Source organism: Dipodomys ordii, unplaced genomic scaffold, assembly GCF_000151885.1.
Source record: "Dipodomys ordii isolate 6190 unplaced genomic scaffold, Dord_2.0 Scaffold96, whole genome shotgun sequence".
NCBI lineage: Eukaryota > Metazoa > Chordata > Mammalia > Rodentia > Heteromyidae > Dipodomys > Dipodomys ordii.
Window position 1 is genome coordinate 161,377 of NW_012267312.1, and position 27,638 is coordinate 189,014.

A 27,638-nucleotide genomic window follows, 5' to 3' on the forward strand; every position below is an offset into this window, starting at 1 on the left:
ACCAGTATGAAGACCTTATCCAATCAAGATATATGAAATAAACTTCATTTCAAGATCAAGAACAGGGAAACTAAAAGTAGATTGGGTGGAGGTCAGAGCTGATATTTGAACTGTTCCACTTTACTTTTAATTACTTCATCATGCTATATACACTCGCCATTTATATTGAGTGCATTCCAAACATTCCTACTATAACAGATTGATTACAAAATTGTCCTTTAAGCCTGTTGGAGAGCCTGTATATTCAACAACTTGATTGATTTATTAACTAGTTTACTTTTAATTAGGACATTGTTTATCCTAACCTTATTTTTTTTTCAGTTTTAGAGAAGACAAAGTATGTCTTCCTTGATAGACGCAAATGGCTCATACCTGTAATTCTAGTTACTCAGGAAACTGAGATATGAGGAACGCAGTTCAAAGTCAGCTGGGGCAGGAAAGTCCATGAGACTCAACTCCAATTAATCACTTAAAAACCAGAAGTGGAGCTGTGGCTCAAGTGGTGGAATACTAGCCTTGACCAAAAAAGTGAAGGGACAACACCCAGTCTCTGAGTTCAAGCCCCATGACTGACAAAAATATCAGAACCTATACTTACAAATGAAATTAGCATAATGTTAAACACATCCAAGCTGAACTATTTTAAGACATATACTAATTTTCAGGCCAACAGAAATGTTAACTATTGCTTTAAGTTTGGGCATGAGGCATAGAATGTTGTAATGCAGAGCAATTTAGAAGTAATAAAGGTAAACTTTAACCTTTCCTTTTTAAATATTCACCAACTATTTTAAATATTCACATACCATTTTGAATATTCACATATCATTTTAATGAAGAGCTATTCAATTCAATGTAAGGTTGTAGGACTTGTGAAGGGAAAGCTAACGTGTGTTTCCTCCATAACTACATATCTAGTACACTATATAGTGCTTCATAAGCTTCTTTTTTTTTCTTCCAGTACTGGGGCTTGAACTCTGGGCCTCATACTCTTAATCAACTACATAGCTCACGGTTGTGCTCTACAACTTGAGCCATAACATAACTTCAGTCTGGAATTGTGTTGGTTAATTGGAGATAAGCTTCTCATAGACTCGTCTACCCAGCCTGGCTTCAACTTTGATCCTCTAGTCTCAATTTTATGGGAAACTAGGATTATAAATGTGAGGCACCAGCATTTAAAAAACTTCTTAAATGTGATTCCTTATATTTTACTGGCATTAGGCTAGGAGCTGGGAATTTACAGATGTACATTATGCTAATTCGTTTCACAAACCTTACTGTCTTTGAGATAAGACCATTTTAAGTAGCTAGAATATATGGAAAATTTAAGTATGAAAAGTATGTTTGATAGTCCATGAAAGCATGAAACTGAGAGCAATCTATTCTGCTTAGTGAAAGTTGGAGGGTGGTGGTGGACATTTAGGGAAGACTACAAAGATAATTAACATCTATGTTTAGGCCTTGAGGGCCGAGTAGGAGTTCACCAGGCAGATAAAATGGTAGTATGTGAGAAAATTTTATTTTTTTTGCATTTGAATTTTGACATTAGGTGAGTAAATAAACCTTGTTGCATATTGCTGACTTCAAAATGTTGTCCTTATATTCTTTTCTGGCAAATTATCTTTGTGCCACAAGAGAATTTTACTTTGTATTCCAGATATATGTGATTTCCCCCCTCATGTCTGCAATGAAGACAACGAAGTTGTATTGCACATCCTGCTTTCCAAGGGAATGGCAGATTGATGGTCTAACTTCACAGTACTATAAATTATCCACATAGTACAACTTAGCAAAAACGCCCAAATCCATACACATCAGCTAACTTTAGTACAAATAAGTTAATTTCCTAATAGCAGAATCAAAATGAAGTTTTAGACTTATAACAGTCTTTTTTTTCTGGGGGCAGGGAGGGTCTGGCTTGTGGGTGTGCCAGTCCTGGGGCTTGAACTTAATTCCTAGGTACTGCCCCTGTGTGTGTGTTTGTGTCTCTCTCTCTCTCTCTCTCTCTCTCTCTCTCTCTGTGTGTGTGTGTTTTAATTTCTTCCTTTTTCTTTTCTTTTTCCCCCCTCGAAGCTAGCACTCTATCACTTGGGCTACACCTCTACTATCTCCACTTCTGTCTTTTTGTGGGTAGGTGGATATAAGAGTCTCACAGACTTTCCTGCCTGGGCTGGCTTTGAACTGTGATGCTCAGATCTCAGTAGCTAGGATTATAGGTGCAAGCCATTCACATCTGGCTATAACTTTTTAAATATTTCATTCTATGTCATTAAAGATAAACAAATGATTATACCACTATCTTCTCTTGGGGAACCCCTCATGTGAATTGGTGAAAGATGTGTTGATTTGGCCCCATTCTCAATTTTGTGGGATAAAAACACTGCACTCAAGCTTAGACAACAACCTTTTGGGGTTTGCCAAAGGGATTTGGAGCAAATCAGTGGACTGTACCTTGACTTTTTCAAGGTGATCTTGGAGAGAGTCAATGAGGAGGTCTCCTACAGGCTGCCAGGATCCCTTGATCACCTCAGCTTGCCGTAGTTTGAGGTCCAGCTCATCTGTAGCCTCCTGAAGTTCCTGCAGCCGTTCGAGAGCCTCGTCTATTTTTCTCTGCCATTCAACAGAGTGCAGGTTCAATTTTTCCCACTCAGTGTTGACCTCCTCAGCTTGTTTTCGTAGAAGCCGAGTGACATTCTGGGCTCTCTCCTCAGGAGGCAGCTCTATATTGGCAATATGACAAGGTTTTAGGTCACATTCATGTTTGTTTGTTTGTTTTTAAACATTGTTGAAAAGGTCAGACTGGAAGAAAGACAGTACAGATTAACAAGAGGCCGACCTACTGATTAATGGGTCTTTTAGAGTTTGGCATAAATTTGGATACAGTTCTGAATATTTAAAGTCCATCTTCTTTAGTGAACCTGTTATGCCCGCTACCAATCAGATAATCCAAGACTCATTTGTGCTATTGAGGAGAAAAACCTCTAATTTACTTCATTCAGGTTCTTAAATGGAAAATTACCTTGTAGTATTTGTAACAATAGAATTTTCCTTCTCACAGATAAACTCCTCTGTTTATTATTTTCTAAATGGTCTGATAGCGGATTGCTAATCTCTTTTAATGCGTATATATGAATGTGCAAATAGATATACACTTGGTGGTTTATGATTTGTTATTCTTTCCCAATGTCTATGTTTAATTTGAATTGATTCTGTTTAACGTAGAAAATATGAGAGCTTTCCAGACTTTGGCAGCCAGAATGGATGGGCTGTTCTGTCACCACTGATCCTTCTATCAATATGTTATTACAGTTCCACATTCAATTACCTCTGGGCTCCTGGTAGAGTTTCTCTAGTCCTTCCAAAGGCTGCTCTGTCAGAAAGATTCGTACGGTCTCCAGAGTACTCATGATTACAGGTTCTTTAGTTTTCAATTCCCTCTTGAAGGCCTGTGAAATGAGATGAAAAGAAATGCTTATTTGGCTTATGGCACTCTTCTCAAAATTAATCCTGGGTGCTCACAACTTGTTTATGAAACTCTCAGGTCAATTTCTATCTCATTATTTATAAACTGACAGTAATAAAACAATAAAGAAGGCTAGACTAGGTCTTTCTGTTAATGAGGAATGACTGTTTGTAAAGCCATTGAGAGAGAAAGGGGATTTCAAGATAGGTGATGCCCTCTCATTAAGATAGGAAGACTTTTGTTTGTTTGACCTGAAAGTGAAACTTGAAATCTAGAACTAAAGTTACAAGCTAGGTATAGACTGTAAAGCCCTAGCATGGCTAATAAAGTTTTAAACGCACAAAAGTAGTGGACATCTAAAACATAATATTAAAAAAAACATAATGTAAACAAAATAAAGGAACTTAGGCTCTATAGAAATCGACAACCCACTTTGTAATCGCCAGTTAGTTTTGTCAAAATGTGTAAAAGTGAATAATGTATTAGAAGTAAGCTAAGTAAAACGTGTTAATACTTTTGAAAAATAGCCATTCTATTATACATTGTGATTTCCTGGAGAAGAGCAGAAATGTTTTAAACTATTATGGGTACGGGAATTTAGAGAACCCATTACTATGAACAAATAGATATAGAATAATAGGAACATTTAGGTGAATTGATCATTTTAATCTCTAACTTGTAACCTTATTTGATATAGAAAATTAAGAGTAAACAAAATGTATAGTCTTTGTCTCCAAGAAGCTACTGGATCATAGTTGCAATTACTCAAGATGATCGAGTCTAGGGCAGCACAGGCATAAATGTGAAAACTTAGTTTTTTTAAAAAAAAGAACTAAAAATACACAGACTGGGGGTGTAGATCAATAGTTAGAGTGTCTGTTTAGCAAACAGGAGGCTTTGAGTTCAAATCTTAATATGATTAAATGAAAGAAATTACTGGACCAAAACAAAAAAGAAAATATAGTTTTGAGGTACAGCTCAGAGGTAAAGCACTTGCCTGGCATGTGTGAGGCCCTGGGGGAAAATACCAGTACTGAAAAAAACAAAACAAAATTAAAAAAAAAACAACATAAAGGGGAAATGTTTGAAGCAGACTGACAACTGTAAATTCATATATAATCAAGTACTAAGGCAGTGGGGCATGTTGTGAAGGCAAGAGGAACAGATGCTCTGAAAGCATTAAAGATAGTTATTGATCCAGAGTCTGTGATCTTAAAAGTAAACATGTGAATAAAAATTAAATACTATATAAGTGATAGTATATAAACAATAATTATAGCTCTGATCTAGAGCTTAAGTATGCTTTTCAATGGTTTTATTTTTAGCACATTGTTATTTTAGCACATTATTGTTGCACATTGATACTTTGTGAAATGATTCATCTTCCATAGTTATTTACAATTCAGTAGAGAAAGACAAGGTGTTTGATCTAGTATAATGGAGTTCTCTAGGGGGAATATGAGAACTCAGCCTGAGGAAGGGCGAGTGATTTCTATATTGTAGGATATTCTTTGTTTGTTTGTTTGTTTTGGTTGGTCATAGGCCTGAACTCTGAGCCTGGGTGCCGTCCCTAGGCTCTTCAGCCCAAGCCACAGGACCACTTCCGGCTTTTTCTGCTTCTGTGGTGCTGAGGAATCGAACCCAGGGCCTCATGTATGCAAGGCAAGCACTCTACCACTGAGCCACCTTCCCAGCCCATATTGTGGGATATTCTTATGTCCTTGAAATCATACAGGGCAGGTGGACTATTTATTTTGCTTACACAGTATGCTGATTTGATCTCTAATATTTCATTTGACATCTGCATAAATATGTAAATATATATGTGTGCACTTGTGCATCTGTATTCGTATATACTTGTATTCCTGTATTTTTTCATGTACTTAATGTTACCAACTTCAAGGAAATAATCATTTTGCCTAGTCTTTCCATTTGGACAAGAGGCAAATGATATGGACAAAAATGATAACTGATAACAGTATTGAACTTCTGTGTACCAGTAGTTATATGAAAGACTGGAAATATAAGGTTGAATACAAAGTTGCCTCTTTTATATACAATGGAGGAGTCAAATATATAAATCATTACAGTAGATTGTAGAAAGTAGTATTGGTGCACACAAACTGGGAAAGACTTCTAAAAGAAGATGGTTATCACACAGAGTTCTAAAGCACCAATATGAGTTAGTCAGGGAACAATGGGTTAGAGGACACTGCAAGAAGAAAATGCAAGTCTAGGACTTGGATATAGCACCATATTGCATGTATCTATAATCAGTATCTTTAAGCAGGCTCATATTTCTAGAACTAAAGAACAATGAGGGAACATATGCATAGATGAAGCAAGACACTATCATTATCTGGAAATTTATTAGAGCTTTAAAGTAGAATTTGAGACAAGATGTATGAAATACAGCCCATCTATGGGCAGCTAAAAAGTTCGAACCATTTCTTTTTGGTAATGAGGAATCTTTGAATGGATTTAACCAGTGGAGTAGCACAGGCATGTGTGGGTTTCAAACACAGATCATTAGTATTCATAGGTGTATGGCTCCACCGAGACTGCTGCTGAAAAACCAGGGATGCTCAGGATGCACCGAGTTCAGTATTGTACTGTGGATGCTTGACTCACTTTTCCCATAACACTACCCAACATCTGCTCAGGACATTCAACAAATCCCACATCTTCACTTTATCATGTAAATGAACAGATTCAACTTTTTGAGGAGTCACATTTTCACCAAATTAAGACCAGGAAAATACTCAACCTCCACACAAAGACTTAAACACAACTGATAATAAGGCAGGGCCGATAGAAAGTTTCTCTGCATCAAATTAACTGCATAAAGCATAGGTGAGAGTTAAAGAAATTTGTTTTTGCAATCTCTTCTTTAAGATTTATTTATTTATTTATTTATTTTATTGTGCTAGTCCTTGGGCTTGAACTTAGAGTCTGGGTACTGTCCCTGAACCTTTCAGCTCAAGGCTGGCACTCTTAATACTTGAGCCACAGTTCTACTTCGGGCTTATTTTTTTGATGGCTAATTGGAGATAAGAGTTTCACAGACTTCCTGCTTGGGCTGGTTTCAAAGGAGATTCTCAAATCTCAACCTCCTGAGTAGCTAGGATTACAGGTGTGAATCACTGGTGCCTGGCAGAATTTTATATTTTTAAAAAATATTTTATTATCTTTAAGTAGTTATACAAAAGAGTTCTCATTTAACAATGCAGTTTATGGATACAATGAGTGTTGATCAATCTTACCCCTTCTATCATTTTCAACCATCCTTCTGAAATCACTTCTTCTTTCACTTGCTTAATTTTGCAGGAAATACATAGAATTTGTTACTTGATGACATTTGCTTATACTTGACTGAAACCATATGTAATAAATTCACAAAGTAGACTTACTGTAGATTTCCCCTCCCACTTTACCCATGGTTTCCCTTCCCACTGTTTACTTATAGTAAACCATGATCTGAAAATAATAACTGGATAATTACAGATACAAGCAATTCATAAAATTTAAATTGTGAATTGTTCAGAATAGCATGATGAAACAGTATTCAGCTCTGCTCACTCCTATCTGGAATGTCTCCAGTACATCCGTATCATATATTCTTCTTAGTAACTTAGGAACTCTCTTGATTTGCAGATGGACTGCTACATTATTACTGTGCTTTGGTTCAAATAATCCTTATTTAGTAATAGCCCAACAGAGCAAGAGTGGCAATGCTAACAATTTGTACAAACCAAAGACAATTCATAGGAACATTTCCTTTAAGTGGATAGATGAAAATTCTCAACTTTAGAAAAAAATTAAAAAAGCTGTGCACTGAGGCGGCTAAAATGATAGTTGTTCATCTCTTGCAGTGTATAATTTATAACAAACTATATTATAAGTATTTATGTATAGGAAAAATATAGTATGTAAAGGGATAATTGCTATTTGCAGGCTCATGCACTTGAGGGTCTCAGAATATATTTTGCATGGATAAAGTGGGACTATTGTAGACAGCATCTGAAAAAGGTAGAATTGGAATTCCACTTATAATTGGAGGCATATACACAATCTAATGAAAGATTATGAGGCTCTGACCCAGAGCCACACTACCAAGAAGAAAAGATAGGAATAAATTAGTGAAATGCTTAGAAGTTTGAGACATGAGGATTTGGTGACTGAACAGATGCTGGGGTTAAGAGAAAGGAAGGAATTAAGAAACAAGGAGGACTCTTAATATTTAGACTGAGTAGACCAGTGAGTGCTAGGTACAATGAAATAAAATGTGAAGAAATAAATTTCTCTGGGTTTCTCAGTGCATCTATAAAAAGCTCTAGCCTGCTGAGAACATTCTCACACTATGCAAATTAGACCTGTAGCCATTTGTCCAGTTAATTTCTCAAATTTCTGTGATCCAAGAGAAGTAGTTAAGCCAAGTAGTTAAGGCCCAGAATAGGCTCATAGGTTAAGCTCCAAGTTGTCAGAACGACCGGAGTTGCTATCTTTCTAGGTAATTACACTTAAAAAATATGAAGCTGAGACCTTGGGAATATTGCTTGGTTGTAAAACCCAAGACACAGCAGGCAGCTAACTGGCTCCTCAAGAAGTTAAGAGTTAGACTCAGGCCCATTATGTTTCCAAGGAGAATCTTTCAATGGTTGATGATAGCTGTTTCTTTTTCCTTTATATATAGAGAAAAAATTCCTAGTCTCTTGCCTATGAAGTACCCAATAGCTACTCAGGCAGGAAAATTTTCATCAGTCTTTAGCATGTCATCTTAGGAGTATCTTTGGGCAAAGCAAATGGGGGAGGGAACAATATTTGCTATAACTAAAAGAAATCTTTCTCGGGATGATCCAGAAGAGCTCATATGTGTATATACAGTATGAAGTTAATAAAGAACAGTATTAACACCCAACACTATTTTCATGGTTTCTGGCCTTACATTGAAGTCTTTGATCCACTTGGAATTCATGCTGGTGCAGGGTGATATATAAGGATCTAACTTCAGTTTTCTGCACATGCATAGTCAATTATGTCAGCATCATTAATTGAAGAGGCTGTCTTTCCTCCACCCTGGGTTTTTGGCTCCCTTATCAAGTATTAGGTGGCTATATGCCTGCTGGTTCATTTCTGGGTCTCTTAATTCTGTTCCATTGGTTTTCAGACCTATTCTTGTGCCAGTACCAATTTGTTCATATTACAATAGCTTTGTAATACAGTTTGAAGTTTGGTATTGATATTCTCCAACACTGTTCTTCCTGCTAATGATTGTTTTTGCTATTTGGGTTCTATTAGTATTCCATATGAACTTTTGGATTGCTTTCTGTATTTCTTTGAAGAACATGGGGGTTTTGATAGGTATTGCATAAATTTGTAAATTGCTTTGAGCAGTAATGCAATTTTCACAATGTTAAATCCTTCTAATCCAGGAGGAGGGATGGTTATTCCATTTCCTCAAATCTGCATCAATTTCTTTTTGCAGATTAAAAAAATTTTTCACAACAGTGGTCTTTTACATCTTTCCCTCAATGTAAGGTTGGATATCATGAAAATATTACAGAAAGGAATAGGAGACACACTAGGGCTCTTAGGCATGGGTTGGAACTTCTTAAGTAAAGATCCAGAATCACAACAAATTAAAGAAAGACTGGATAAATGGGATTGCATTAAACTGAGGAGTTTCTGCATGGCAAAGGACATAGCTAGCACAATAAATAGAAAGCCCACAGGATGGAAGAATAGTTTTTTACCAGCTGTGCATCAGAAAAGGGCCACCTATCTTAAATATACTTAGAACTCAAAATATTAAATTCCCCTAAAATAAACCCTCAAAGAATTAACCTAATTAATAAATGGGCTAAAGACTTAAAGAGAGACTTATTAGAAGAAGTAAGAATGGTCAATAGACACATGAAAAAATGTTCAACATCAGCTGGGCACTGGTGGCTCACTCCTGTAATCCTAGTTACTCAGGAGGCTGAGATCTGAGGATCCCAGTTCAAAGACAACCAGGGCAGGAAAGTCCATCAGACTCTTACCTCCAATCAACCACCAGAAAACTGGCAGTGGCACTGAGGCTCAAGTGGTAGAGCACTTGCTTTGAGCTGAAGAGCTCAGGGACAACACCAGGCCCAGAGTTCAAAAATAATGTTCAACATCTATGGTCATAAAATAAATGCAAATCAAAACAATATTGTGATTCCATCTCACCCCAGTTAGAATGTCCATTATGAAGAAAGGTAACAATAACAAATTCTGGTGGAGATATGGCCAAAGGGAATTCTACTATACTGTTGGGAATGAGAACTTGTTCAACTACTCTGGAAAGCAGTATGGAAGTTTCTCAAAAAACTAAACAGAGAGCTTCCTTATGAGCCAGCAATAACACTCCTGGACATTTATCCATTAGTACACAAATAAGGTCACACTAAAGCTAACAGCACAACAATGTTCACTGCAGCATTGTTTATAGCCAAGATATGGAATTAACCCAGGTGCCCCTCAGTGGACTAACGGATCAAGAAAATGTGGTATTCATACATAATGGAATTCTCCTCTTCCATCAGAAAGAATGATATTGTACTATTCATAAGAAAAAGGAAAAATGTGGGGAAATTATGTTAAGCTAAGTAAGCCATAAGGAAATGTGGGTTGCAAGATTTCTTTTACTTGTGGAAACTAGAATGTGCCTACAAATTTACAAGTAAACATACTGGATGATAAAACTAACGAACACTGGAACACGATAAACTATACAGGTTTCTAGATATTCACACAGTGAGACAAAAGGAGTTGATCACAAAGGGTCAAAGGCTATGTGTATATGTTTGTATAAAATAATATTTATTGAAATGAACTCCAAGAAATAGAAACAAGAGATTTTTCTTGTTCTTGTTGCTGTTATTTTCTGTCTTTTTCTTTAGTCTTGTTTGTTAATTTGTCTTTGGGAAGGTAAGGGGGTACCAAAAAGGTATGACAAAGGATGAATAAATACAGTAGTGGTACTCACTATATACTATGTTGAAAATTAACTGTACAACTTGTGGGTGAGGATGGGAAGGAAAAACTGGGACAGAGTGAGGGAAGGGGTGACATTGTCCAAAAAGAAATATACTCATTACCTGACTTAGGTAACTGTAACCCCTCTGTATGTCACCTGTATATAATAACAATAAAATATATTTTAGAAAACCAAACACTAAATAGCAGGGAAGGTCTGTGTAAGGAACAGAGTAACGGGTTGTGATATACTCATCTTGGAGAAGTAACATTCTTTCCACAAGGAAATAATATAATAATGTTTGGGGAGAAGAAAAGGAGATTTAGGAGTCATTCTCTCATTTAGCTAATATACATTGACTGCCTACCTATCAACATTTACTGAGCAGAAAGTAAAACAGGATTTCACAAGAGACCTTAAAGGAATGGATAGGAAAGAGCTTGAGGGAAATGAAGAGTACAGACCATAGAAGAGAGAGGCAGAATTTCAAGAGGGAGAAGGTGACCAAGAGCATCCAACCAAGATATACAGAGGCAATGCCAGATTGGCACTGCAGAGTGCTCATCAGAGTGGAGGACAGCAATTTCAGTGAATAGCAGTAGTGTCAGAAAGACTAATTCAGGAAAGAGTCGGGGAAGAGTGACTAGCCACTTCCAGTGAAAATTATTTAATCAATCTTTGTTTGCTTTTGTTGTTGTTGTTTTCTGAGAAGAGAAAGAAAAAGGCAGGACAGGAAGACCGAGAGGATCAAAACACAAAGAGAAAGGATGTTTTTTTGACGGTAAGAATGATTTGGATCTTGACTGAAAAATGGAAACTAGCAAAGGGTAACTAACCATCTTAATTTCCTCAGCACTGAGTTTTTCAGAGTGTGAAACTTTCTGGTTTTTGTTGTTGTTTCTCTTGAGCAAGTTCTTGTTATGTAGTCAAAGCCAGCCTTGAAGTGGCAATCTTGCTGCTTCAGCCTCCCAACTACTAGGCCTAAATATGGGACCAACACTCCTGGGAAACTTTCAATGTTAAAACCAGGATAGTCCCAGGGAAACTGGACAGTCCCTGGAAAACTAAGATGGTTGGTCATGTAAGCAGGGAAAGACATGATAAAGACCTGAACAGAAGAAAGTGGAGATAATTGTTGGAACAGGGTCTGTACAATAAGAAATGGACCTTAAAGGACTTATGAAAGTGAAAAAATTGAAGACACTCTTTGAGAATGCAGTTCCATTGTTAAAATGAACAGTAAATAATTCAAAGCTAAGGCCCATCCATTGTGAGGCACTACTTGTTTGCCCCTCCAATTGTTGCCAAGGATTTAGTTCCACCACAGCTGCACAGTTCATTTCTTAAATATGAGTCACTGAAGATTAAAATGGGTCTGAAGAAAAGACAAAGGAATTTCTGTCATTACAAAGACATAAGCACCATTATTTTCACATCATTGCTTGAAATTACAAAAGTAGATAGAAGAGAGGGTAAAGTGAATCTTTGGAATTTAGAAAGATTTAGACTAAATGCAAAAAAAGGATAAAAAAAGAAATCAATAGCTCTAGAAAATATGAGAATAAAGAAAATGATAATGTTTCTTATTACATGGAAAGACTATAAATAGTATTATATCATTTTAAATACAGTTACATGGAAGGTTATTCTCCATTTAGTCAATTAAGAAATATTCTATAGGCACCAAATACTGTTCTAGAAAATAGTGTCATTTGTTTTTGTAGCATGGAGTTCAAGAAAGAAAAATATATGTATTTAAGAAGATTCTGTATTAAAATAATAAAAGTTCAAACATTTAATATGCAATAATTTACTGTAAACTGCCCATTGCAATAGAGTTGTTAAATTTTAAAATTCGTTTGAACAAAAATAAGAATGTTCAATATCAAGAACCTTGATTTTTTGATAATACATAACTTTCTAAAAGACTACTTGAAGGAAGACTTGGCAAATCTATACTCATACAACCATTGATTTACTTATAAATTATGGTTAATATTTAAATCAGACAAGTCAGTTCATTAATGTGTGGAGATGTTGACACCTTCTCCCATTTGCATACTGAATGTATCTTTGCAAAATTTAGTTGTCCCTTACATCTTGTATATACATTTTTCTAATTTGGGGAGGGGAAGGGAAATAACAAAATGCTGAAATAAGGATACAATTTCACCCATTATAACAATGAGATGTACAAGACACTATGTTGGACATAAACTTACAACCTTGTGTAGTGAGGGAGGGTTATGGGGAGGTGGAAGGAAAGGGATGGTAGGGGAAAACAAAGGAGGGGGTAACAATGCTCGATAGGAAATGGACTCATTACCTTACTCATGTAACTGTAACCACTCTGTACAGTATCTTTACAATAAAAATATATATTAAAATTTATTAAAAAATTAGATGTCAGTATCCAAATTTCTTTCCAAATATCTTGAATATATTGTGAGATTTTTTTTAGCTTTTATATCAACTTTATTCTCAGAGCCAACCTGTACAAGTTGCCAACTATTGTAGGAACCATATTACTGCTTATATGTATCAAAAACTCTTACTCAATAATAAGTTCTGGGTTGCAAAAGAGCATTTACTGTTTGTACATGTCTGTAAGGCTTTATTACAAATTAAAGACATACACAAGTGCTACAAATAGATGATTTTAAAAAAATCACATCTTTAGGGCTGGGTTGTGGCTCAAATTGTAAAGTGCCTGTGTAAGTCTCTGAGTTCAAACCCCAGTACTTCAATATAAAGCAAATTACAAAGCAAAACACAACAACAACAACAACAACATATCCTCTTCCCCTTATACTCCTGTTTCCTTTTCTAAGATAGCTAGATTTAGGGTTCCAAAATAGTATTGTAGAAAAATTACGAGCAATTACTAAAAATTTATAGCATGAAAATAAAATAGCATTCTGTTGTGCAAAGGAGAACAAATTAGGCATACGAAATGGACGCCTTTAGTTTCCTCAAGTTTACAAAATACATTTCCTTAGAGCATGCTCCTACATTGTTTGACAGTGTCAAATTTCAAGGTCAAACCATTTATTCTAAAGGTTAAATGATTGGATTGAGAGTGTTTATATATCACAAGTACTGGTCAACTGGGTGACTGATTGCTGACTAATGATTCATTCAAAGCTATTTATTTTGAACCTATTATGTGTAAGGTAAGGAAAATGTAGGAGACTGATCAATGTCCCTAAGGAATCAATAGTTTGGTTAAGTAGGTCTATTTGTAGTGTGGTCTGTGGTTTGATATTATAAATGTTTCATCAATGCAAATTGAAGTACAGATAGGTTAGGGTTTACTTCAGGCCATTAGTTGATTAGATAATTCAATCCCAATCTTGATATTCTTTTTATTTATTTTTTTGTTACTTTTTACTTTTGTGTTTTTTTAATTTTTTATTTTATTGTAAGGGTGATGTACAGGGGGGTTATAGTTACATAAGTAAGGTAATAAGTACATTTCTTATTGAACATTTTCTCCCACTTTCCCTTCCTCTGACTTCCCTCACCCGCCCCCCCCCCGCCCCCAGTTTGTAAAGTTCATTTCCAACATAGAGTCTTGTAAGTGCTGTTTCATTGGTTCACCCTTTCTCCTTTGTCTCACTAAGTTGTTATTCCCCTTCCTTTCCCCAAATCAAATAAACATAGATTCGAGACACAGGGTACCAAAACTAAAAACAATGATGACAGGGGATATACTAAAAGTGTGTGTGTGGGGAAAACAAAAGAAAAAAGTAACTTCACACAGCACATTAAAAACAAAAAAAAATACAAAAAAGCCCTCTTGTTTCCATATCTTGGAGTTCATTTAGCCAATCCTGACCGTCTTATTAAGCCAAGCTGAAAATGAGAAAGTGCAAAAACTAAAAATTCCCTCAAATATAATTTGGACCCCATATATGTGAAAAATATTAATGAAGTTTTTTCTGTCCCTTTTGCTTCCAGGGCATGAAAGATAAGTATGATAAGAAATACCTAGTAATTCCACAAATGAAAGTTTCTCAGAATCGCATATGAGGAGGGAATAAAAGGTGAGATATTGACTTGCTAGCAGTTTATCAGAGTAGACAGGCTCTGGGCTCAGATACTGACATTGCAGGGAGAAAAACTACCTTGTTTTCGTCTATAGACAGGGGAAGTAGGGTCGTATTGTGACAGATGGAAATAAAAGCCTTTGCTTTTCAAAATACAGATGTTTTCCTGTCATGTACAATATTCTTGGATTGGAATTTTATCTATAGTCCCATTGAAGTAGCAAAGTTCTATTTGTGTTATTCAGACTGAAATCTGATAGAATAACTATATAATTGCCATATTCAGAAGAATAACTTGACAGAACGATCTCAGATTGTTGGAGTGATGAAAAGAACATAACCCTGAATAGGAAGAGCTCTGGGATTTAAGTCTGGCTTGGGCCAGAAATTGGCTACAGAGATCTTGTAAATGTCATCAAATCTTCCTGAGTTTTTCTACCTTAACTTATAAAATATCCAGTTGTATATCACCTTATCTACATTTTAACATTCAGTCCTAATACTCTATAGTCAATATGTTTAGATCATTAACCAGCCATAGGCTGTTACATGCTTGTTGTATTAAATAGTCTCTGCTAAGCATCAGTGCTAATGATAAAAGTTGTATCCATTGCTTGGCTATTCTCAATAAATATTGTTGAATAAAAATAGAATATCCAGTTAGAAAGTAAGAATATGTATAAGGTCAGGTTTATTTAGATGCAAAACTTGATTATAGATAAAAGCTTTGTCTCATGAATCGTTAGAGACAAAAAATAATGCTGTGAGTTTGTAAAAAAAAACATGTTATTTTAAGCTTACTCTCATGTTTCTGATACAGAGCTAAGTGTATTGGCTGGAATTTTCTTAAGAGGTAGCTGTTTCTGAAACATGTTTACATGTAAACATTCACCACATGTTAAATAGTTTGAACCACTGCCTGGAGCTTTTCCTCTACACTGCAGCACTTCTAGATAAGAAAACATTAGGCAGACCCCAACATTTATAATGATTCAATAGTTCTATTCAGTCACCAAATAGTTATGGATCAGGCTAATTCCCATCCTATTTTTTTCTTGTCTGTATATCTCCTATATATTTTTATGTCTGTTAAGTTAGTTGTTGAATTCATTCCATTATAATCAATTAAAAAGCTATCACAGTAATTGAGTTTCAAACACAAAAATAGTTTACCAAATGATGACTTATGGACAATCAATGCCCAAATTAAAAACCAAGGTCTTAAAAAAAGCAAGAATACGGTAAATGCCAGTGTGGCAGGAATATTGGCTCCAAGAATCTAAACAAATTTATAGAGGTTCATGAAGAAATTTGAAGGAAGAGGAAACTGAACAGCAATTAGAAAGAGCTTTTTCTAAAAAATCATCTGAGACAGCTAACATTACAATAATTATGCACCTGGGCATATGGGCTAAAAATGAGGCCATCATCATTTTTTTTGTTGTGGTAAAAATTCTTAACATGACATTTACATTCTAATAAATTTTAAGTGTATACATTGGCATTAGTAATGATAGGCCCAATGTTGTACAGTAGATCTCTAGAAGGTACTCATATGTCTTGACCAAAACTTTATGTCCAAAGTGAGTAACAATTCTCCTCAACCTCTAGCAATCACCACTCTGTGTTCTGCTTCTATGAGTTTTACTTCGTAGTCATTTAGAAATTAGATGAAAAAAGATTGTATCATATTTGACTCTACTACAAAATAAGTAAAAATATTGCAGTATCAGATACATTGATTCAGACAATAACATGTACAATGGGATTAATTTATAAGTGAGATTAAATCATTGTGAAACAAAATTGAAAAACAAATGGATATATTTTAATCCTGAAATTGTTTTATTTAAATTGAATTATAACTCAGAAATTTTTTCAATGTTTTGGGTAAAAATATTTTTCACAATACTTTGTTTCAATTTGCTTTTCTGGAAGTATTTTAAAACAAAAAGTTGTGTTGTTTTGGATCAAGGACATGGGCTAGATAGAGTCCAGCCTGCTCACAGGAATAGTTTCAGGCCCACAGAGCATCTTGAACAGCTGTTAAACTCAGTCCTGAGGCTGGGCCAACTTCCAAGTGGAGAAGTCACTTCCCACTGACAATAAAAGTTGCTAAGTTCTTAACTGACCTTGAGAAATCACTGGGGAGAAGTCAGTGTGTTCCCATGGCTGTTTAGGGAATTCATTTAGGTTATTCAGCCTAAATTCTAAATACTGGACATTGCTTCGGTCTGAATTGGTAGTACAAATGAACAGATTATTAGAAAATCATGTGATAAATGAACTTATATCCATTTTCAAGGCACTCAGCTGAAATCTGAAGCTGTCAAGTATAACCAGTAAATTTCTGAATCATATCATTTGTCTAGTCTTTCAAAATAATCCCAAATTGGACTCCTTGATTTGCTCCAAGTACACATTTTCAAACATGATTATTTCAGAGTCCCTCTCATCTCCATAAATGGCACTGTCAATTCCCTATTCAATGAAGCTGTAGACTTCAGAGTCAGCCTTGACTCTTCTCTTTCCCTTGCACTCCACATTCCATCTATACTCACATTCCATCTATCAGGTAAACCTTCAAACTATAGCTGGGCTAAACTAATTTTTCATTATATCTCTCCTTGCATTCCAGTGTAAACCATCATCATTTACTTCCTAGATGATTTTGCCATGCTTCTAAGTTTCTCTGAGCTTGAAGTTTTGCCTTTCCTAGTCAATTTTCCATACAGCAGCTGGAGTGAACTTGTGCATACATAAATCAGATCGCATCATGCCTGCTGAGAGCCCTTCAGTGATGTTTCACTGCACACAGAAGAAAATCCACCTCTAAGCTATGGCCTACAAGCTGTTCATTACCTTCCCGTTGTCTCCCTCCACAATCTACCACAGTCTCCTAGTCTTTTTCCCTGAGAAATACTACTTGAATATTCCAAATATGTTAATGCACATAAACTTTGACCAGAGTAATCTTTACTCAAGGTATTTACTTGGTTCATACACGTAGACCAACCTTTGTTCAAATATAACTTAAGGTATACTTATATTTTCCAGTCTTTTCCTATCTCTACTGTGTTTATTTTCTTTTTACTTCATAGATGTTACCTATGATTGATATTTCTAGTATATCAACAACTCTCACTAAAGTTGGACATCCATGAGGACAAGGAATCATGTTCACTATGGCCAAAGATAGGTGAGCACAGAGTAGATAGATGTTTATGTAAATAGTTTCTGAAAGGAACAATGACTTCTAGGAATCGTGGTTATAATTTTTTCTCTAAAATAAAAATTTGGGGAATGTAGTGAAAGTTTAAGGGCCTATTTGTAATTAAATGAATAGTATATATAAAATACTTTGTAAAAGCAAAACACCATACAAGTATTACTCTTAAAATATTTGTCAAGATATCAAAATATTATGACAAAGAAAAAACACTTTAATAGAGAAAGCAATTTGTAGATTGCTCACATTTTATCTTGTTATACTCATTAAAGAAGAACAATTCCTAGATGACTCCATTCTTATATTCTGATGATACAGCTAGTTTTCCAAAGATTTCCACAAATGCCTAGAAATGCAGTTCTAAAAATAAGTTTCAAGTCTTTTTTATTCAGCTTGCCTAAATATGACTGCATAGAATATCACAGTTATATGAACATAGTTTCCCTCATTACAGATGAAGAATAGATTAAAAAAAGATGTTGATTTCTTCCAGTATAGCTGACAAGATATCTCAGGATAGATGTAACTAAAAGTAAACTTTACAGGGAACCCAATCTCTTTAGAAATTCCAAAAGATCATGCTTTTAGTGTAGAAATGAAATACTATGTCACAACCTTTGTCATCTTTCAGAGGTGAGAAGGAAGTATACATTTTTGTCAAAACAGACCTGACCTAAAACTTAGCATTCACAAACAGTATCCAAAGAAATGTTTTATTTCTGTGTAAAGAAAATACAGAAAACTCCTCCAATCTGATATACACTAAAATTATAGCCAAAGTTAGCAGGCCAGTATTGATAATATAATTATTCCAAATAAATGTATAATTTACAATGTGATTTTAGGATAATTTTATTGAATTTGGAACCTCTGCCTCACTTTGTGGTGACTTGTGAATAAATCGAACATGCATAATATATGACCTGACAAATGAACAAGTAAACTACTTTATTCAAGCATTTTCATTTGTCAACAGCATCCAAGCAATAATGGCTTTCTGTCTGGTGTTTTAATAATGCATGTATTGATTACTTCCATCTGAATCGTAACCAGAAAATCTCAGGAAGCTTTGAAGGTGTCCTTGATGGTCTCTGGAGAAGGGATTATAAAGATTTTTAAATTGAAAGATGAAAACCCAACAACAAACAATTTCATTAGTAAAAGTGCAAACAAAAGTCATTACCTACAGTGTTCTTATAATCAACACCTAATCTCCATTTGGATTTGGGATAGCAAGAAGGGAATTAAATAAGCTCACGGTTTATTGCAGCTCTCCTTAGAAATTCTCCACTATTATTTGCCTCCTTTAAGACTCTCTCTAGGTTAATCACAGAAGTAGACAAGTAATAAATATCACTTTAGTGACTGCTCAAGTAAAACAAAGGAAGTCAGTTTAAAAAATATATCTGGACCAGAATAATATACACTAATTGAAAACGAGCAATCTAGTGAGGCAAATAATGAGGAACTGTAAAAGCCAGGATAATGTATTCAAAAGATATAAAAATTGGTCAGTTTATATTTGCTAAGGCACATTTGAGCTTTAATTATTTATAACACTTCAACACATACAGAGTGTTATTTTATTAATTAGTCTTGAGAGCCATTATCTTGTAGCTGTTATATTGTCCAGCTGGTTTGGGAAACATATATCTACTTCCATGGGTGGGGCAATTGCATTGAGGAGTGAGACCACAGTCTCAACTACCTATGTGGACTATATAGGAATGGAGTATTTATTATTTACCTACTGAAAAAGCATTTACGTCTCCATCAGAGCAACTGAGACTGACTATATATTTTCACTCTAAGAAAATGGTGCATAGGGGTTGGGAAGGTGGTTCAGTGGTAGAGTGCTTGCCTAGCATGTATGAGGCCCTGAGTTCGATCCCTCGGCACCACATAAGCAAAAAGAAAAAAGCCGGAAGTGGCACTGTGGCTCAAGTGGTAGAGTGCTAGCCTTGAGCTGAAGAGCTGAGGGACAGCGCCCAGGCACTGAGAGACAAAAATAAATAAATAAATAAATGGTGTATAGCCAGGTGCCGGTAGCTCACGCCTGTGATCCTAGCCACTCAGGAGGCTTAGAACTGAGGATCACAGTTCAAAACCAGCCTGGGCAAGAAAGTCCGTGAGACTCTTATCTCCAATAAACCACCAAAAAACTGGAAGTGGCACTGTGACTCAAAGGGTAGAGCACTAACCTTGAGCTGAAGAGCTGAGGGAGAGAGCCCAGGGCTAGAGTTCAAGCCCCACGACTAACCAAAAAAAAAATGTTGTAAGACATATTATCCTTCAAAATTCTATCATCAATCTTAAATGATATGCAAACAAAATGTTAATGACTTGTTTTTAACTATCCTGTGTTACATAAAAATTAAAGAAAAAATTGTAATATGCTATTTATTATAGTTGCCATTTTGGATATGTCTATAAAATATGTGTTTCCATATAAAGTTGAAGTTAAGGGCTTTACTAATTTATGGCAGATAGTAAACAGATGATTTTTTTTGAAGTGACAATGAAACACATTGGAAGTAGTTTATGATTACAAGTGACCCATCTTGATGTCAAGCATTCTACATAAACAGCAATGAAATTAAAAAAAACAAACCTCACAAAGAACCAGACAATCTATAATCTTAGAAAGAGTACAAAGTAAACCTAAGGCCTAATAAAAATAAAACACAAAAGCTGTCAATGACTGAATATTGATGGTGTTTAATGGCAATTGTGCTTCACTTCACTCTTCCTAATTGAGTTCAGAAGGTCCAATATGTAGATCCAGTTTCAAGGAGTTTTCTTTGTTCCTTTTGCCCACAGACAACAAATGTGTCACTAACTTATGCAGCACTTGTATTATAGCTCTAAAAAGGCTGCTGCATAAATACAACAAAACCGAGTAGGTCAGTGGGCTGGACTATTCTTTCATTTATAAACAGGAATGATGAGCTTTGAGGAAGGAGATTGTTTTATGATAGAGTATTTCTTAAAGATAACCAAGAAAAGCTCAGTAAAGCATTTGGACCAACCTATAGACAAAAATAACATGCACCAAAATAACTTTACAAAAGGATGCTTAGTTGAGAATAATCAGAAAAGTTCTCTAAGGAGGGAACAATTTTATTTCCTTGCTCTTGTTCTTGAAAGACTATGAAATAAACAAGGTTCTTAGAAGTGTACTGGTTGCTTTGTTTCTTCCTTCCTCCTATCAAAGTGCTCCTTCCCCACTGTTTTTGAGACAAGGTCTCCCTGTGTTTTGCAAGCTGGCCTGGAATTCATCTTCCTGCCTCAGCCTTCTGTTCTCTTTTCTTCCTTTCTCCTCTATCCATTGTGTCTGTCATGTACTTTATAAAGCAGTAAGTATAAAGATGTCACCTTGCTCTCTCACAAAAAGTTTCCCAGAGCACATACACAGGTTTTCAAAAAACATAGTAAGTTATAGAAGGAAAAGTAGATGGCATTAAAAGAGTTTATAAAAGTGGAGATCTGATCACATGGAGGCATTAGGGAAAAGCTTGTGTGATGTTTGAACTAAAATGTACAAGACTGTACAAGACAGAGGAGCAGTATGCTTAAAGCCTCATTTGAGAGGAATATAGTGGATTAAAAAAGAAAAAAAAGACCAGAAGAGAGTGTGGCTGTAAGGAAAGAAAAAAAAAATCACATAAAGCCTTATTACCCTTACTGAGATTGTTGGTCTTTTTCCAAGAGCATTGAGAAGCCGTTAGAGTGTAAAGCTAGCAAAGACATAATTCAATTTGTATTTTTACATAGCTTCTACTTGAGTGAAAAGTAGTGATTGCATTGGAGGGTAGCCAGAGCAGATCTAGAAAGGTTTAAGAGAAGCTATTTGTAACTATGCTGATAGCAGTAGACAAAATTGAGAAATAGTTTTGTAGTAAATGCAGAAGTGTAGTGGCAATGGACCTCTATAGATTGGTGATCATGAAAAAATACCAGTTTGCTCTGTTGGTATCTGCAAGGAAAAATACTGATTATCCAAGTTTTAAAAAGTCAAAGATTTTTAGAGCTTTGGAATGAGTTATTAAAACATCTGATGAGTAAATGTAAGTTGTACCTGAAGGGAGGCAAAGATGAAGGAATAGATGAACTCATAAATACAAAGAATTATCAATGCTCTGGAACTTTGGTTTGGTCCAAGAAAATAACAGGCAGGTATCTGAGTGAGCACACTTATCAAGAGTGGCGAAATTAACTTAACCCTGTTTCATGTTAATCCTAACTCCAGTGTCTCCATCTTCATCACATGACTTTCTTAAGATTCTGGAGAGAATACTGAGAAGTACATTTTACAAGACACTAAAGCCAATAAATGCACATAGAGAAGGAGTATCTATAACAATAAGCTGGGTAAAAGGTAGTGGCAATTATGTGGACTAATTATCTTACCTTTCAGTAGTAATCACAATTTAAATCTCCTGATTTTTAGTGTACTTGGGCAGTGATTCATTTTTATTGGTTTCTCAAGCCAGAAGAAAAATTGTGTATTTTTGTAGAAATCCACTCTTATTTTATTATCTCATATGAAGTATTCCATTTAAAATGTCTATCCTTTTCAACAAATGTTCTTCTATATATGAATCAGTATTTTGACTATATATTCAAAGTTAGGACATCATAAGAATATATCACTATTATATTTTACCCTACTACAATAGCTAACATAATATTGAGTTATATAAAGGGAAATGGCTAAAGGGAAAGCAGGCAGTTTTCTTGACATTCTTTTGCAAAGATTTCTGGGTCTTCCTTCACATTTTATTTCTACTATGTAGTCTCCTATATCCTCTTCTCTGAAATATACAAACACTTAACCCACAACATGCTACCTTTTACTGTGTCTCTCTAGAGAATTTTCCTTTGAGGTTAAACTATGCATAGTGGTACTGCTTTATCAAGTTTTTAGTATATGCTATTAATGTACTTGGTTTTCTTTGTCTTTTATATTTATTCCAAAAGTAGTTATCAGGCCAGACACCATTGGCTCAGAATTGTAATTCTAACTACTTGGGAGGTTGAAAACAAAAGGATGTTGGAATGAGGCTAGCCCATGCAAAAAAAAATCCATTAGACTCCTCATTGGTTGTAATCTCACTATAGTGGCACACACTTGTGATTCCAGAAACTATCTGAAGCCTAAATTAAGAAGATCAAGGCTCAGGTACACACTTAGGAAGGAAACAAAACCTTATCCTAAAAATAACAAGTGAACAACAGGACAGGAAGCATGGCACAGTGGCATCAAATTCCAATACTATGAAAATCAAAACTATGTAATTGTTACTATACATCAGATAGATAGTTTACTAGGCTGTAGGGTCTCAGAAATGAACAAGACCAAATCTCTGTCTTCCCCTTTCAGAGCCTAGTAGAGAAGACAGAAATATAACTAAAATCAAAAGAAAAGAAACAATTGGTCCCTGCTGGAGTATGCTAATGACCAATTCACTATTCTGAAAATTGGTAAAGTAGAAATATTTATCTTGTCTATCCTGTACAAATGATGTAAAAAGGAGGAGCTGGAAAAAAATAAATGAACCAAGTGCAACATGTGGATTTCACTATAATTCTTACTTAAAACAAAAGCTAAAAACTGAAAAAAAGACTGCATGAAAGAAATGAAAATTTGAATACCAACTTATTTGATATAATTGTTATCGATACTATTCTTGGAGGAATTGGAGTTTGAACTCAGAGCCTTATACTTGCTAGGTAGGTGCTCTATTATTCAGGCCTATATGCTTTCATTCTTTTTCAAGTAAGGTCTTTTGTTTTCACATGTATCAGCCTGGACATCAATCCTACACTTTGTGCCTCTTACTTAGCCAGGATGAGAGGTGTACACCACACTGGACCTCTCTTATTGGTGGAGATTGGGCCTTGCTAATTTCTCAAACTGTGATCTTCCCAGTCTCTGCCTCCTCAGTAGCTAGATTCATAGCAATGAACTCTCATGCCTCATCCAATGATTTTAAAGTATTATAGCAGCACAGTGATTATTATAAAAAGCAAACCTTTCTGCTTTCAAGCTATTTCCTGAAACATTTAGGGATAAAATGACATATGCCTGAAATCTGCTTCAAAATAATGGGGCAAGGAATGGAAGTAAAGAAGGAATAAGACTGACCATGAATTGATGATTGTTAATGGTCTAATAAGTACATGAGTGTTGTAGCATTCTATCTACTTTTATAAATGCTCAGCATTTTCCAGTATGAAAAGATTTTAAAAATAGGCAAGAGTTGGGAGACTTCCTAAAGGGCATTAATAGCGTAGATGTTTTTGACATTTAAAATAGAATGGCTTGGATTATTTATAATTGACCCTTGGATGAGAGAAGCGAAACAAATTTCTATTTGACTTAATTCCCAACAAGATGAATTATAGTCACTTACTGCTTACTATGGTAAAGGAAGTAAGCTTAAACATGTCCTACCCTGTGTAAATCATTCCGTTTTTGGACTGTTGGAAAATCGCCCCCAATAGGTGCTTGCCGGTTTAATTCATCATCTTTCAGCTGTAGCCACACCAGAAGTTCCTGGAGAGAAAGATGCAGTCGCTTCCACTGGTCAGAACTGGCTTCCAAATGAGACCTAAAAACCAAACAAAACCAAACAACCGAAAAAAAACAGGAGAAAACTGTCAGAACATTTGAAAGTATAACTGAAGGTCCTAGTAATCTCATTATACCAGGTGGTTATTTTCCTGGTGCATAAACCACTGTGCCTTAGGGTGATCTACCATTTGAGACACACACCTGGTTAATTAGAAATAAAATACTCATGGATTTTCCTTCCTAGGCTGGCTTAGAATTGTGATCTCTAGATCTCAGCTCCCTGAGCTGAGGTTATAGGTGCTTCTCTCTGACAACCTTCTGAGAGCTATAAAATGAGGTGGTGATATTTTAATGGCAATTTTGAGGAAAGACAGGGTTCAGTTCTATGTTCCTTTCCTCATGCAGAATTCTCAGACTTCAGGCATGATGAATGCATTGGATTCCATTGTATTCACTTCCTGTTGTAATCCATCACTCTTAATGTTTGTGGTTGACAAAACTGGACCTTAAGTAATAAAAATCATGTGATGCCTGCTAGTCCTGGGATCTGCTTTCAGAAACAGAAAAGCCTTTCCCCATATTTTACCTTTTTCATCTCTATACCCAAGGCAGTCTTTTCCACTGAGTCCTTCTGCCTAGTGTTCATTCCTTCCTGCTACTCTTTTTTATGCTTCTCCTTCAGGAGCTTGAACTCAAGGTCTTATGCATGAACAGCTTATTTGCTCAAGGCTGGCGCTCTACATTTTGATTCATGCTTCTAGCCTGGCTTTCTTTTGCTGATCAAATAGAGATTAAGACTTCTGGATTTTTCTACCCCACCTGGCTTTGAAGCACAACTCTCCAGGTCTCATTCTCTTGAGTAGCTAGGACTACAGGTGTGAGCCACTGGCACCTTTAAAAAAAACAGAAAACAAAAAAACCCCAACAAAACAAAAACTCTTGTGCACCTGGGGCTTGTCATGAAGTTCTAACACTTTCCCTTTTGTTTCCATTGTGTAAAATGTACTCAAACAACTCACACAGAAGAGAAAAAACAGACATTTGTCTGAAAGCTTCCACCAAACATGAATAATTTAGACAGAAGACCAAGCATTTCACTATCAAATGTATTTAGAACATGTTAATTCTAAGATGCCATTTTAAAGTATACAAATGAATGATCTGGGCTATAAAATCCATAATTCACTTGAAGATGAGAAGCTAAATTAATAAAATAAATCATCATCCAGAAAACAAAATGGAAAGGCAGGGAGACTGCAAAGCTTTATCTTCAGGTAAATCTGGAATTATGGTTCATCATTCGCATATCATCCACAAGGAATAATTAATTCATAAAAATTAATGCTGCCTATAATATAAATATAACAAAGTCTCAAATGCTGTAAAGATAGAAATAGAAAGCACTGCAGCCAGGTAGAGCAACCTTTCCTTTTGCTTCTTGGTAACTTATCCTGATACTTCAAATACAATTCTCCTTCTGGCCTTAGATAGAACCACCGAAGAGTACTTATTACTGAAATTAAATTGTCCCAAACTTTCTGCAAGATAATCTGATGATACATAAAAGCCCTTAAAATGTGCAAATGCATTGCAAATGCAATGACTCACAATCTTACATTTGAGGAATAATAAGAAAGTTGCTAGGAAAGCATAAAAGAAATAGGTACAAAATGTTATAGTATTATTTATGCTTGGTATAAAGTAAAAATGATTTAAGTATTTAATACTGGGGAATTGGTTGCATAGATAATGGTGAATTTATACAATGAAATTCTATGCAATATTCAGTGTGAGGGCATAGGTGAATATTTATGGACATAGAAAAGTAAGGATATAAAAAAGAAATATTATTTATTTTCTCAATTTTGTTTGTGTATGTGTATGTATTTGTGTGCATTTGCTTGAATATGTATGAAAAAAATTCTAGAATGACAGTCAGATTGTCCCTCAGAGGTAGATTTGCAAGTATTCTTTTCTTTCATCTTTGTCCTTTTCCAAACTGTCAGAATTTTCTTTCTACAATGTTTAATATGAACATTATACTAGGAAAAAATTAAGGGCTTGGTGGCTATTATAACCTATACTTATAATCCTAGATACTCAGGAGGCAGAGATTGGGAAGATCATATCTTGAGCCCAATCTAGAGGAAGAGTTAATGTGTGGTATACTTGCAAGCTCAACTATTCCAGAGCAGGTAATAGGATTGCGATCCACGGCTAGCCCCGTACAAAATACATGAGATCTGAAAAATAAAGTATAAAGGGGCTTGGGATGTAGCTCAAGTGATACAGTGCCTGCCTAGCAGGTATGCAGCCCTGAGTTCAAACTCAAGTACCATAAAAATAAAATAAAATGAAGGCTTTTCCATATCAGGTAAGAGAGGGAATTAAATTGTTCAAAACTAAGTTCAGAATACGTACAGTGTGGTGGTCAGTTCTTTGATGTTTCTGTTTCCTCCTCTTCTTCCATTATCAGGCTTCCATAATAAGCTTAAGTGAGAAGTCCCTATGCAAGATTTTGGCTATTTAAGGGCATGCAATGAGTACTGGTTAAAAGGATCCCCTGAGGTTTCTGGAAATCACAGCTTGGTTCCCCTTGAGGGCAAAAGAGACTGTAAAGCAGCATATTTTGAACCATAGGCAGTGAGAAGGAAAGTCCAGACAAGGTAAAAGAGACAATGATTAAACAAATATTTATTGAGTGTCTGTAAGTTCCAGTGAGTCCTTGGGTAATAAGATTTGGAAGGGAAGAGAGAATGCAAAGATGCCCAATGATCAACCTCCTATTTGTTATAGCAAAATGCACCTTCCCTGTGGTGAAGAGGTCTAAGTCAGGAAATGCTGAAGGGCAGGCTGCCCAGCGTAAGACCAAAGACTGCTGCTTTGTTTATATAAGAAAGTGTACAACTCTAGTTCTAGGTTAAATGGTGCTGACTAATCATTAGCGGGTCAATGAATTCTTTTGTGTCCCCTAAGAGCAAATAGCTCAGAGACCTAGGGAACTCATTTCTAAAGGATCTAAGAGTAACTTAATAGGGTGAGCTAGGGATGCTGTTAGAAGCCAGGGACAGAGGAGAGTCGAGAGAGTTAACAGAGCAACAGCAGAAGGACCTGGAACCATGAGATGAAAGCTCTCTCCAGTTTCTGGGTGAGGAGGTTGTTCCTAAAGCATGGAGTTAGATAAAGTTTCAGAATGTTTGATCATCTCAGCTCCATATCAAACGATTCCTTTCCTCTGAAGGCACAAGAGTAAAAGAAAAGATGTAACAGGAGGACCAAACCTGAGGCAAAGGAAAGTGGGCAAGGGCCTGAGA

General features: G+C 35.6%; 1 protein-coding gene across 1 annotated transcript in view; it reads right to left on the reverse strand.

The window, feature by feature from the left end:
* LOC105993437 (dystrophin-like) overlaps nucleotides 1-27,638 on the reverse strand; it is a gene marked incomplete at its 3' end in the record, with an annotated part of 1,816,642 nt that overhangs the window by 153,765 nt on the left and 1,635,239 nt on the right. Inside the window, 3 exon segments of the mRNA XM_013026710.1 lie at nucleotides 2,455-2,723; nucleotides 3,329-3,449; nucleotides 24,205-24,361. Of these exon segments, the coding sequence (XP_012882164.1) occupies nucleotides 2,455-2,723; nucleotides 3,329-3,449; nucleotides 24,205-24,361 (547 nt within the window).